Source organism: Trifolium pratense, linkage group LG1 (genome assembly GCF_020283565.1).
Source record: "Trifolium pratense cultivar HEN17-A07 linkage group LG1, ARS_RC_1.1, whole genome shotgun sequence".
NCBI classification, from domain to species: domain Eukaryota; kingdom Viridiplantae; phylum Streptophyta; class Magnoliopsida; order Fabales; family Fabaceae; genus Trifolium; species Trifolium pratense.
Window position 1 is genome coordinate 38406257 of NC_060059.1, and position 15413 is coordinate 38421669.

Genomic DNA, 15413 nt, shown 5'->3' on the forward strand with positions numbered 1-15413 from the left:
GTTCATCTATGTGATTATGTGATTATTATGGTTAGTGGCGGAGCTAGCCCAAAATATTGTGGAGGGCTGCTATAAATATAAATCGAATATATAAAAAAATTATTAAAAAAAAAAATCATATCATATTGAAGATGTGTCTAATATAGATATCTCAGACATAGTCAAAAGGTTGACTATTACCATTTTTAATAAATACATTTTTAAAATATATCATGAAATATATTTTATGTCAATTCATGTGTAAACTCCATTATGGCATCATGTGGTTGTTGTATCTATATGGGATTGTAACTTTATTTTTCTTGTATTTGGGTTGAATATTTCGGATCTACGAAATTTCGATACTTTAAAATTGTTCAAGTATTGCGTTAGATATCGTATATAACACTGATATATGTCTAATGCCTCCTAATACGTATTAGAAAAATATACAAGATATGATTATATTTTACTTTTTTAATTAAAAAAAAAATATCAGATACGTTTATGATACTTTTCCAAGAGTCTACATGTATTTTTGGTGTGTTCATGACTTATTTAATTAATTATATTGATCGCAAAATCTTATATTTATTTATACTATATATAAAGATGATACATGAGTTTTGGTGTGGATTTTCCATAATACCAACAATACCCTTGATTTTTTTTAGTAGCAATAAAAAAAGTTATTAACAAACTCACCATAATATAAGGCACATTTTTTTAGCAGCAAAAATCTTTTATTAACAAACTTATCGTAACGTAAGACATATCTTTTTTAATTGAACGTAAGTTAGACACAGGCAGGCGCGGCCCTACTATATATAAAGATGATACATGAGTTTTGGTGTGGATTTTTTATAATACCAACAATACCCTTGATTTTTTTAGTAGCAATAAAAAAAAATTATTAACAAACTCACCATAATATAAGGCACATTTTTTTAGCAGCAAAAATCTTTTATTAACAAACTCATCGTAACGTAAGATATATCTTTTTTAATTGAACATAACATAAGTTAGACACAGGCAGGCGCGGCCCACTAGTACTATATCTATAACAATATATAAAAAGGATAAGTGAGTTTGGGATGGACTTTTCAATATACCTATTTTACCGTTGACTTAGTTTCACATCTTCCATTAACTAATCAATTTAAAAAAAAATTCAAATCATAAAAATGTGAATAAGTGGCAAATGGGTTGCCTATACATGAATGATTACCAAATTAATACTACATCTATACTATATAAAAAGAGAATACAAATATTTTTGGTGTCGATTTTTCATAATATCAACAATATCCTTATTTTTTTAGCAATAAAAATCTTTTATTAACAAATTTATCATAACATAAGACATTTTTTTTGGACATAAGTTAGACATTCCGCGCCTGTCTGGCCCGCTAGTATAAAGAGAATACATGAGTTTTGGTGTGGACTTTTCATAATACCAACAATACCCTTGATTTTTTTAGTAGCAATAAAAAAATTTATTAACAAACTCGCCATAACATAAGTACATTTTTTTTAACAACAAAAATTTTTTATTAACAAATTGATCATAACATAAGACGTATCTTCTTTTTTTTTACATAAAATTAGACACAGGCAGGCGCTCTGAACGTCCGACCCACTGTATAAATCAAAAATTTTCAACACATGTTCACTTTGATTAGATTAGATTATCATTGCTCTAGCACGTGAATAAAATTTAGTTTTACGGTAAAAAAATAAATGGACCTAAATTTATTTTTACGTACGTCCCTATATGTAAGATCATTTTGGTCAATGCACGAAAAATTAAAAAAGTTTGTCAACAATATATATGCTTAATCTTTTCAAAATTATTTTCAATTACTAAGAGAGAAATATAGTTGGTCTTTTTTTTTGTTATAAAAGTTGGTCTTTTTATTATCTCCATTTTATTAAGGACATTTTTGTATCGAAGAAAGGAAGAAAAAAAAAACTTGACTAGTGCCTTTTAAATTTAAAAGTGTTAAATGAGCTTGGATTTCATCCCTAAAAATTAGTTCAATGTGTGACACTCAATAGTTTGGGACTACAATGTGGGTATTTAACCTGTTCACGCTATGCATAAGGGTGGGTGTTGAATATGCAGTGATATGTCGTTGAAGATTGTTTGAATTTTCACATTGTTAAGGTTTTTGGACTTTTGAGTGTATAAATATATTTGGACATCCTCATCTTTGAACTAGTTTAAGGATTTGTAGTATTAATTTGAAAGAGAACACCAATGATAAGTTTTTGCTAATAAAACAAAAATTCCAATAATCTTTGTGACCACTTTTGATTGATTTATTTGTTGATAAGGCACTCCACTCACAGTTCACGGGTATATGTTCTTTAAATTATTTATTTTAATTCTAAATAAATTAAAAACTCACAATTTTGGTGCGTCACTATCAAATTTAATACCAATATGTCGTATTTATTTGTACTAACATGTCACGCATGTGTAAGCTTAATACCACTTTGAGCTTGTGGTTAAAAATTAAAATGGAAGTACATTGAGATTTGAGAGCACATGTAATAGTTCTAAATTCTAATAGGATGGATAGAGTTCATTCAGTAGTGAAGGTAGTGGTTAAGAGAATTTGTGGTGGCCTTTGTGATTTTCTGAGGATTTAATTTGACCTACTATGCAAGAACAGAAAACCAACCAATATGAACTTGCCTTAATAAGGTTTTTTCTGTTTCTTGTGATAACTCTTTCGTTTTACGAAAAGACTCCTTATAATTTAGAGTTTGATCATATTCGAGTTAATATTTTTTAAAGTATCTTAGAAATGACCTTTTATGTCATTTTACGTTTATCAGTCAGTTGAACCGCTAATTTTATCAAACACTTCAATTAGCTTATCAGTCATAAATCATCAGCTATAAGTTAACTTATCAGTCAATCGCTATTTTTGCCAACCGCTATAAGCTATAAGGACATTTTTGCCAAACATCAACCATCAGCTATATCTACCAAGGTTATCAAAACCGGATCGGACCGGTCGGACCGTGAACCGGTCATGAAAACGGTTCGGTTTTGAGCAAAAAACGGATAGGAAACCGACCGGCAAAAAAACGCGTGAACCGGGGTCGGACCGGGTTGAACCTGTGAACCGACCGGGCGGTTCAAGCGGTTTTGCAGATTTTTTTTATTTTTTTAAAAAAAATAGAGCAAAACGACGTCGTTTTAATTTTTAAAAAAAAAAAAAACTGAAACAAAACAACGACGTCGTAGGAATAGGAAAAATTTTTGTTTTTCATCTATTTTTCATTTGGTTTGAATTATAAATTTTATTTTATTTTGACTTGTGATATTTTATCTTTTTAATGTGTGAAATTATGAAATATTGAGCAATTATTCATATATATTTATTTATATATTAATTAAAAAATATATTTAATTAAAAACGGTTCGACCCCGATTGAACCCGGTCCGACCAATTGAACCTTGAACCAGTAAACTTTCCGGTTCGATGATCGATCCGGTTCGGACAACCTTAATATCTACATTAACTTCCTCACTTTCCGACACATTTGACAGATTTAACAACTCACCATGCCATATCTATCTATATAGTATAAATCTCGAAAATCTGGAGACAAATAAGATATTTTTGTATTTCCTCAAAATATAACGTAACTACACTTTTATTAGGTAAATTAAAAGCATTGACATCAAAATGACTAGTAAACATCATAGGTTCAAACCTCAACACCTTGTGGGTGGTGCTGAGTTTGCTAAGTTTAGGTCTTCCTTATTTCATATTGTTTGCAAAACCTCAGCCATATTCTCTCAAAATCCCAAAACCCTTCTTACATTTGTTTTCCATTAAAACCACTTTTAAAGCATTACATTTCGCAAGTTTTTAAGTCACAAATGAGAAAGGTAAGTTCTCATTTTCCTTCTCAGCAGGTGGACACAGTGATGTCGTTTCTGGAAATGCTATTTGACGCAGCTGCTCCTTCATATGTATCTTCGTATTGTAATCAGCATTGTTAAACCGAACCTGAAGTACATGCTCAAAATATTAAAAAAAAATTGATGTGAGAATTTGTTGTCTTTTTTTTTTTTATAAATGAGAATTTGTTTTGTTTGGATTGACCAATTCATACTTTTTTTTTCTTTTGACAATAACGAATTCAGACATGTTAAATACTAAAACAAAACAGAATACTATTATACTGAACCTGGATCGCTTCCCACTCTTCCGTAAGAGATATATCTGGATGACCTTCATTTGGGACATCATCGCCTTCAACCAAAAGATCCATCAGATGTTGCATTTCTCCCTTTATAGACTTGTTATATCTGTGACGCACATTATAAATATGTTTGATATTAGCCACATTGTCATACCTTCTTTTTTTTAAAGTCATAAGAATATTTTTTGGTTGGACCCTGTTACTTGTCATCTCTTGAACAAGTTTTATGTCTTCGATATTTAGACGACGTGCAATAGGATGACCTTCTAAATCTTTTTTCATCTCATGATTGTGTTTTCCACACACTACAGTAATTTTCCAAACACCGGAGCTCAAAAAATAACCCCGCAATCTGAAAGGACACTCACATTTTATGGTTCTTCTGTCTTGGCCTTTCAGTTTCTTCTGGCGTTTTCTATATACACCACCCCTTTCACATCCAAGTACAAGTGTTTGTTTTCTTGTATCTGATCCATTATCTGATTTTGCAATAATAATAGCAAACCCTAACTTGAGTGCTTCACCTCGAACCCATTTCAACAAGTCATCTCGAGTACTAAATTTATCATCAGTAGCAAAGTTTTTAGCAAAATCAAGAGAATCAACAACTGGTTCAGCAATGTTGTTAGGTCTCAAATCAGCTGGGGCATCCTCCATACCTGAAATGGTATCATGATCATGAGCAAAATAAGCTAATACAGCAAGCAGACAGTTCAGATAGGGCTATTCGGACACTTTTTGGAATGTCCAGATTGGTCAATCTAAGACTTAACCACTCACACTTGAACCCAACATATCATTCTCAGCATATATTGAAATCCATACTTATAGAAGTTACATCAGTTTGCATATATATTGAAATCCATACTCGTAGAAGTTAAGTCAGTTTGCATATTCGTTTATCCACTTGAGACAAATTCACTAAAGAGAAAATCAACTTTTTTCCTGAATGCTCTTAAGCAAACAAAAATTTGACAAATACAAAGCAAGTATACAATATTGTTTTTGTAAAATACTACGAATAAAAATACAAACTTCAATGTGGCTCCAAAGTTTCTAGTGATATTTGATCCGCACATTCATGGAAAATTAACAAGTTGATTGTAGCTAATCAATCTGTTGATTTTTTCCAAGATTTTACCTCTATGGATAACAAAGTTAAACACTTAATTCCTATGCCAAAATAAGAGGATTGACCAGACTCCAAAACACTTAACACTTGTAATAGAACAGATCAACAGAAAAAATAACAAGGCATAACCAAATGTAACACAAGGAGCATAACAGTCTAAGCCAACATGGTTATGGGTTTAATTAGCACGATGAATTTCCTTATTTGGCTATGTCATTGCCATGAAGATGAACAAATTAAAGAACAGAACTAAGTCTAAACCATAATCTATAGTCTTTCAATATTCATCCTACAAAGTACAAACTATACTTCAAGAATTAACTTACACATGCCTAAAGAAAAAATACAAGAGCAGAACTAAATCTCACCCACATTCTATAATCTTTCAACATTCATCCTAAAAACTTGATAATAAAAACACAGAAAGTCTGAAACTTAATAATAGGATACAACAAAACAAAAACCTTAACTCTTGCTAGGGTTGAACAAAGAAACGACACAAATGCAAGAAGGGAAATGAAAACCAAAATTTGTATCTCTTCAGTTTCGCAAGTGCAAATCTAAACACCAAATATGTAAAAACAAAATGAAAAACACAGAAATGACACGATTGTATATTATTGGAAAGAACAACAAAACAACGTAATTAATTATATTTCATTACGACAAGATCAACAAAACAATTGTACATGTGATGTGAGTGATGATGATGATGAAGCGCAAGCAATTGTTGGAAAAATATGAGATTCAAGTTGAAGGATTTCAGTTTTTACATAGACACAGGAAAGGGAACGGAGTTGGAAAAATGAGTTAAAACACCTTTTTAGTAGGTTAGTCAAATAACCGACTCAAAAAATGTTTCTACTAATTTCAAAACTGTCACGGTCTCATTTTTTAAAAGACGTGGTAGACAATTGATTTAAAAGCCTGTGCTAAAGAGTGTATTTTGCACTAGTATACAATTTTCTCATTGTTGTACAAAAAGAAAATGGTGATATTCCTTTTCACACAAACTAATATTTAACAACGCCAAAAAAATTACATAAGCTAAATAAAACAGCCTTGGAAATTGATTGTTCAAATAGAAACTAGTGTTGTATTTTGTCTAGAATAAAATATTTTACACAAAAAAGAATAATTGATCAGAGAGTGAAAGTACAGAAACAATCTTCTGTACTTTTTTTTTTTGGTTACATCTTCTGTACTTAAATATACATACCAAAATGAAAACTAGAAAGAAAAATCCTAAAATAGTTTTACAAACTTAAAGAATGTTATCCTAAATTGATTTTTATAGCACATACTTTGCAAAGGCCAATATAAGCTTAATGAGGTAAGCATGGACTTGAATTTGAAAAGGAAAATGTAAGCTTTTGATCAAAGGCATGTCAAGTGTCCGACATCGACACGTGATTACATTCAATTAATTGATTTTCTTAAATTATTAGTGATTAGTGATGTCTATGTGTCAGTGCGTGTCTTTGTGTCGGTGGAGAATGGATTCTCTCCATTTTTTTCCCTCAATTTTTACATTTCAACCCTAATCAACTTCTCTCCTTTTTTTCAAATTCCAACTTTATCCTCTTTTTACAATATGAATGGTCTAGATTACCCATGATTCTCTCAATTGTTTTACAATTGAGAGAATCCATTCTCGTGTCAGTGCTTACCAACACAGATGATTACATTGAATTGTGTCATTTTTTTAATTTATTATCGGTGTCGACTTATCAGTGTCCATTATCCGTGTCTGGTGTCTGTGCTTCATAGAGAATCACTCCAACTTTCAGGGTCCTCTTAAACAATGACTTTAGTTTCATAATTTAAATACCGAAATCATAAACTATTAATGACGCTAATCAATTCCAATCAATAAAATGAAACTCAAAGGGAAAGAAACTAAATCCTTTTGTTTTTTGAAAATCACAACAAAGATTGAGAACTCGGTGATAACAAATGGAAAATAAATTGTATTGAATATGAAATTAGATAATGCAAATACCCAATTCTAAAAACCCTAACAGCTTCGGCCAGCAACAACAGCAAGAAAAAAAAATAGAAGGATTTCAGAGGGGTCAATTGTGTTACCTCAGAGAAGTGCGTGAGTTGACGGAGAAATTGGTAGTGTCGCCGGAGATTGGTGACGCGCCGTCACTGATATCGTTCCTCTTTGCCGGAGATGGGTTTACCGAGTTAACTGAAGATGGAAAGAGGATTCGTGTTGTGTTTTCGTTTCTTTTTATTTTTATTTTAGTTTTCTTTTTTTAAAAATTTTCACCCACCAGTATTAGGCTCACCGGACCGCCTAATATAATTCGAGAATCATGATATCAAGTGATTTCATCTTCATTCGATCACAATCGTGACGATTGAACCATGATCTCTCTATCAAATTTAGTGTCAACTACCAGGAGAGCGACTAATTATTGGTATTTTTATTTTAGTTTTCACTATCATTAACTTGTGTGCTCTAATAACATATGAACACATATTAATTGTGTCAATAAAAAAGAACACATAGTAATTTTTTTTTAATCAAGAACACATAGTAATTAATAAATTAAAAAGTGAACTTATTGCATTGCAAAGTACAACAATTTGATTGTTTTCTTAAAAAACAAAAGTACAAGATTTTGATTTTTTATAAGTTTTTTTTTTAAAGTTAAATGTATAACTTTTTTTTGACAATATTATATGATATTAAGTTGTTGATTATGTAGCACATGCTAACACTTGTTTAATTTTTATTAAGAGTTAAATAAAAAAATTGATCTCTAATAAATTAAATTACAGTATTAATTTTTTTATCCTATAAAAAAATGACATGTTTTAGTCTTTACAAAATTATTATGGATCAAGTTATAACTTATAATACTAAAATTGCTTTTAAAAAAAAGTGTTAATACTAAAAGTGCCGACCAACCAAAGTAAAGCAAAACAAGCAAAACGATAACCCCTACAATGTAAAACTGGAAACAGGCGAGGGAAGAGAGGGATAAACCCAACAGCACAACACATTACAACAGTCATTATGTTTGATTTAGTAGTGAGAGATTCGGATATTATGTATGAAAAATGTACTCTAAAATAAAAAAATAAAAAATGTAATCCTTGACAATGTTTTGAAGTCTCGTGCTCGAGAGTAATCACCGTAAGATATTTTAGAATTATTCTAACACTTAATTTATTTTATTTTTTTGACTAAATTGAAAAATTAATCAGGTTTATATAAAAATTATGTCCGTCTTACAAATGAATGTGTTAAAAGTTTTTTTAAAAAAAAAAAAAAACAAGAGATTTATCTGGATACCAAGCCCTCAAAATATATTGATAAAAATAAAAGTTAAAAAAGAAGTCATTCCAAAATAATTTCTGCCAAAATTTCATTTTATCTCAGGAGAGATTTGGTTCCACCAAGTAAATCCATGCAAAATTAACCCTAGGCTAGCTAGTTTGTCTGCACAGTAATTCCATTTTCTGTAAATATGTGATACAAAAAAAAAATCATGTTGAAAATCTTATCTGAACAATTTTTTCATCCATTTCTAAGATTCCAACGAACTACTAATTAATACCACAAGCAGCGAGTCTGATTCTAACCAAAAATATGACCACCCTTTATTGAAAGTTGATTCAATAGTTAACATAGCACCAACTAATTCAGCATTTAATGAATGTGTTAAGAGAGTCTTAACTCTAAAAATAAATATTTTAAAAATTGAAAAACCTTTAATTTATATATTTTGATGAGACTGCGAACAAATTGAAGAGAGTCTATTTCACCATTGATGATGAAAAGTTTGGAATCAAGGGCGATCACAATTTCTTAACTTATTGTAATCACAGTTTTCAATTTATGGAAATTTAGAATTATATAGGATAAATTAAAAGCTATTTTCCATTTGTACTTGCCAGATTATAAACACACACTTCTCATTGGGTGGAGGTTTTTTTGTATACAAGTAGCTACCTTGGAACCCATCAAATTAAAAAAAATAATAAGATTTTACGACTTTTGACAAAAATGTTGTGTTGATACTTGATAGTGACAATGATTATCGCCGAAAACAATTTGAACTCTTCTTCTTCACTAACACCTATACAGAGGTGTCCGATGGTTTATCTATTTTTGAGAATACGGCCTCACTCACACTTGAATTTTCTAATATCAATGAAGGCATAAAGACTTCTTAGGGGTGGGTATAACCGACCGAACCGACCTGAACCAAATGGACCGAACGTAACTGTTCTTCATGCATCGGGTCGGGTTGTTTGGGTTTGCGAGTTGAATTGGTCAAGAAAGAGGATTTTAATGGGTAACTTCGGTTCAATTCGGTTAGTTTATTTGAACCCTTCTTCGATGATGAAACTTGTTTTTTTATAGGTCCCTTTAGTTGCTGCCACACCCCCCCCCCCCCCAAAAAATCCCAAAATATCCTCAATTTTGAACCCAGGATACTTTGGGTTTATTATTACAAAATGGAAATAATTTTGTTTCTTATGCTACGAACTGGTGTTTTACGCAAACACGCTTGGTTTCTTATGATACTTTGGCTTTATCTTTTCATGTTGGATCACTTGATCAACTTCCTCTTCACCTTTTCTTGCTTCGTCAGTCCTTGAAACATTATTGTTGTGGCTTTTTGAATTGTAGAGGAAGATTGAAGAGGAAGAAGAGTGTGCGGTAACCACTTCTATCACAACTCTTATAAGTCTGAAAAGACCACTCTTTAGTTTTGTAGGATACGAAAAGCTTATGTTCGTTTTTTATGTTACGAAAACGCGTCTTTTCGTTTCGTAGAATACGAAATCCCTCCTTATGTGTCATTCATTTTATACATTACAAACCGTGAAGAACATAATCAGTGTCATTAAAAACATAAATTTTGGGAAAAGGGGGCGATTTTTAGGGTACGAAAAGGGGCGATTTGCACAATCATATACTCCACTTGACAATTTCATCAATGAGCTAGCATTCATCTTCTCATTCTCTAATCTCAGTCACAGAAAAGGAATTTTTGGATCGTAAACTCTAAATCTGCAAGTAAGATTTCTCTTTAATCTCTCATTGTCATGAATTTGGGGTTTTGATTCTCTAATTTCTTCGTTGTCGCAAACGGTTTAGGGTTTTAATTGAAATTATTTCGGGATTTAGGGTTTTTGGGGAATGAATTCGTGATTCTGATTTGAGGATTTAGGATATAGGTTTTTGATTGAATTTGGGTTGATTGATTCTCTATGATGTTGTTATTTTTTTCTAAATTTTTTATGATGCTGTTATTTTAAACTTCGGTTCAGTTCGGTTAGTTTATTTGAACCCTTCGGTGATTGAACCAAACTAAATCGATTATATTTATTTATTATGTAATATATCATTATTATTACTATTAATTTCATATCTATCCAACCTGTATTATCTTTTTGGCCCAATTTTTTTTCCTCATCTTGGCCCAAACACTTAACCGATATATATCACGCTCATTCTTGTAACCCTAATCAGTAAGCGGCGACGCTCGCCATATCTTAAACTCCCACTTTCAACAAAGACACTCACAACCACCAACACCATCGTTCTGTTTCGCCTCATCACTATCATGGCACCATCACCGTCATTTTGTTCCATCTCATCACCATTCACCATCATGGCAACACCACCATTGTTCTGTCTTGCTTGACCACTATGACATGTTTCGTTTCACTTAGTGAGTTTCTCATCTCTCTTCGGTTAGATTTCTTGGTTTCATCTCCATCTTTTACATTATTTTATGCTTTTTGCATTTTTGGGTTTCAACGTTTTGGATTTCTTGTTTTAGAAAAATAAAATTGGGCAAAATCTTAATCTTCTTCCACGGATTAGGAAAAGAAAAACATTTGGGTTATATTATAATTGCTTACACTACTGAACAATGTTTAAGTACACAATGATGCCAACTTTTAGTTATTCAATTTTACCTAAACTGAAGGAATTTTTCAAAATGTAGTGTAAATTTCACCAATAAATGTGAAGGAAGTAGTTATTTGTATAAATGAAAGACACTCTTAATACATTCATTCGTGAAATGTACACTAATATTTTCAAAAATTTATTCACCTCAGCCAAAAATGAATAAGCGAAATTTGGCATCATTGTGTACTTAACATTGTTCAATAGTGTAAGCAATTGTAATATAATCTCAAATGTTTTTTATTTTCCCTGGTACATGAAAGACGGTTAAGATTTATATTTAAGAAAAAAGAAGATGAAAGTCAGACTTGCTGAAAGTTTGAAAAACCCTAGTTGGTATTGTATATGTGAGTTGTGCTTTATGAGTTAGGTTGTTTTTAACATGTTTTAATTTTTAAATATGATATTATACAAAAATATTTAAGGTTTTATAAATATTATTTTCATTATATAAATATATTTTTTAGTATTAAAGAGCACTTGAATGAAATAGTAAGATATTTGTTTTTAGTAAACAGAGGTATCATGGTCTGATGATTTCTATAGTCTTTTTTTAAAATAAAAAAATTAAATATTCCTGTGTTGTTTTGTTACTTTTGTTTGATTTAAAATTGTAGGTCCAAGTTCACTTATTATATAAATTATAACACAAAACCTAAAAGTTAAAGTTCAACTGTTTGAACATTAACTTTTAGGTTTTGTGTTATAATTTATATATATAAGTGAACTTGGACCTACAATTTTAAATCAAAAGTATCAAAACAAGCATATGAAAATTTAATTTTAAAAAACAAAGACTATAGAAATCATCACGCCATGATACATCTCTTTAGTAACGAGTTACATCTTTTTTAATGCAATTACTTTTTTTTATAATCATATAGTATTAGTGGTGGGGCCATAAATCTTTTAAAGCCCGAGTAAAATTTCAATTTTGCATTGAAAAAATTCAGTTTTGAACAAAATATTTCAGTTTTACCCTAAATTAACCCCTAAAAATTTTAATTTTGCCCTAACATAACTCCTAAAATACCAAAAATTTTAGGCCGGGCCCGGGCACGTGCCCCGACTGGCTGGGCCTTGACTTCGCCCCTGTATTATAAAAAAATAAAACCAATATATTGTCTTGCTGCTTCAAACTATCAGGAATGTGTCGTTTGTCTCATCAAAGAAAAAACGGAAACACGCACTACAACATGAAGCTAAAAACTATGGCTTATAACATGCAAAGAAGCCACGATTATTGAAATATCTTTTTATGAAAATAACAATATTATCCTTAATGTTGTATTTTTGTCCCAAAAATGTATTTTAATAACATTTTTCTTTGAATAAACAACGATTATTTTATGTGGTAAAAAACATTAAAGCGTAGCCTAAACATTTATAGACCACCGTTAAAATTTGTGGCTGTTGACGGTTTTTACCATATGATATGAGTAAAAAAATGTAGGTAAGTTATGGGCAACACTTTGAAAACCGTAGCCTATTTACTCCTTCCGTCCCAAAATATAAGCAAAAATTGGTCAATAAAAGTTGATGTATTTGGTTTAAAATTTAGTCTAGATGCATTCACTTTTGTTGACCTCCTTTTACTTTAATTTTGGGACGAAGTAGTATGTTTTAAGCCACGACCTAAACTCCAAAATGTTGTAGTGGCATCACCTTAGTTTCCAATTAATTCCAAATGATTTCAATCAAAGAAAAATCATTACTATTTCAATTAAAATCAGATTGTCGTCCTAAGTACGCATTCTACCAACCTTATATCACCTAAACTTTGGAGAGTTTTAATTAATTAATTAATCAATCAAACGATGATCGATCACTATCCCATTGGAAGAGTGGAGCAACCAAAGAAAATAAAGAGTGAAATTGTCCTCCACAATATTGTTAGTTAATGGGTCACTAGGGCAGTGACAAATCAACTAATAAACAAATTACGAAATATACTAACGAAATATGAATAATGAAAGATTGCTGGCATTGGCCAGTGGCAGGTAATGGAAGTAATGACTTGTTCGATAGAGACACCCAATCGTTTATTTATTTGGAATTATGTAGAATATTCTGTCTCATGTACATTACCCAGTACCCACTGCATTTTTTCCTCTCAAATATTAATTCATCTAGAGATAAAAAATAATTCACAGTAATTTGCAAATTTTAAAATAATAATAAATAGATCAAATAAGCATACATAAGTGTTAAAAACCAAGGTAATCAGATTCATCATTGAACATACGTACTTACCGCTTAAAGTTTAATAGGGTAAATTGGAGTTTAATCGGATCGGATCATTTTTAATTAAATATATTTTTTAAAATAATATGTAAATCTTTAAAAATAGAAAATTATACAATATAAATCTATAAAATTGCCAGTGTCGGACGTTAAGACCCGGGTCTGAATTTCGATCGCTCCACTTTGTGTATGTGAGTTTTCAATGGTTTTCCCATTTTGCCTATCAACAAAAAAAATCTATAAATTTTCTACTGTTTTATTATAATATTTCATTAAAGAAATATTTTTTTATTATAATAAGTAACCAAAAAAAACAAAAAAGTAAAAAAGATTAATTCTAGCGTGTAAGCGAGGCATATTATAATATAATATTTTTAAAAATTTTAATAATCAAATAGTAATGATTTTTTGTGTGTAAGAAATAGTAATAAGATTAAGAGTAAATAGCAATTGTTTAAAAAAATTTATAGATGGGTGATTTGATGTCAATTTTGACCTAGAATCACTCCTCCAAATTGTTTTTCTTCTTTCTCGTTAGATTAAATAAGTGTGATTTTCACATACGTCTTTGTACGATGTTTTTGTTGTCCCGTCTTTATGCGGTATATTTTGTTTTTTCGTCTTTGTGCGGTGTTCATTTGTTTCAGGTTGAAAGATTAGTTCTGATCAAGTGCAAATTCAATCAATGTCGACTTATGTGTCATCAACGCTAAAGATCTGTAGGCATGGGCATTTCATACACTTCAATATAGTCATATTTGTAGGCTTATGCAATTTACCGTTTTATACTATTAACATAGATGTTGTGAGTTTATTCGCAGATTTATCCGTTTTGTTTTTAACGAATTTGAATTTGTATTGTATTGTATTGATGTACTTTATCAATTTGAATGAATATCGTTTATATTTAGTAAAAAAAGAGTAAATAACAATTGTTTAAAAAAAAAATAGCAAAAACATGTCCCAGAAAAAAGAGTAAATAGCAAAAACATCATGGGCTTCTTCTGCTGTACAAAACAGAAACATTGTGGGCTTCTTTTATAGAGAGGTTTTATTGGCACTATGTACTTTTCGTGCACGGTTTTTATTTTTATTTTTATTATTTAGCTACTTAAATAACGAATCTTATATAAATGAGAAAAAAAAATACTTTTTAATATGAAATTTTCAAAATTTTACACGTCTGTTACTTAATTAGTTGACATTATAAAAATGAGAAATTTGATAAAATAACACCCCAACATGAAATTTGCAAGATTTTACACGTCCGCTACTTAAATAGTGGACAAAGATATTTTGATAATTTTACAGGGTGCATGAGAAAATTGGCAGGGGACAAAAAAAATCTCTCTTTTATATGTTTAATCCGTTATTAAACCCTAAAATATTGTTGGATTTCAAATGTGAGTGGTTAAATTCCACATTGATTATGTATGGAAAGAATATTGGATTTATAAGTGAGGTGACTCATTAATCTAATGCATTAAGGTTTTGGGTGGAGATATTGTGTCTCCATATCTTGTAGTCCTAGACCATTTGCCCCATTGTTTCTCTCGAGCTCCTCCAGACTCTCCAACAAATATAACATACTACCTCCTTTACATCTCAAAAATAATACATTTAAATTTATAATAGTATTAAATAGAAATAATTATTTTTTTGACAGAAAATAGAAATAACTATGTATAATGCGCTTCCTTGGTCTGTGTGATTTTTTCAAAGTGTTTCTTATAAAAAGAATCGGAGGGATTAGTTTCGACCGCTATTTTTTTCAAAGAAAAAAAATGAAAAAGGTAAAACGCAATCAGACATGCAAAACCGTTTGAACTGCCAATTTTTGCAGTTTTCTCTGGTTCTTGAGCGGTTTTTTGTCCGGTTTTGAGTGCC

At 30.5% G+C, this 15413-nt stretch overlaps 1 protein-coding gene across 1 annotated transcript; it reads right to left on the minus strand.

The window, feature by feature from the left end:
- Positions 1–3597: 3597 nt before the first annotated feature.
- Positions 3598–7583, minus strand: LOC123915382. Its single transcript, XM_045966505.1, has 3 exons — positions 7427–7583; positions 4192–4865; positions 3598–4010 (listed from the first exon to the last, which is right to left on the minus strand). Exons 2-3 carry the CDS (start codon positions 4861–4863, stop codon positions 3870–3872), a joined length of 813 nt encoding a protein of 270 aa, XP_045822461.1. The 5' UTR covers positions 4864–4865; positions 7427–7583; the 3' UTR covers positions 3598–3869.
- Positions 7584–15413: the final 7830 nt, after the last annotated feature.

Bases quoted from the DNA above. Each gene is read 5' to 3' on its own strand.
- LOC123915382 (XM_045966505.1), bottom strand. From the start codon at position 4,863: ATGGAGGATGCCCCAGCTGATTTGAGACCTAACAACATTGCTGAACCA. The intron at 4,011-4,191 runs GTTCAGTATAAT...CATGTACTTCAG, and splicing joins AAGAGTGGGAAGCGATCCAG to GTTCGGTTTAACAATGCTGA.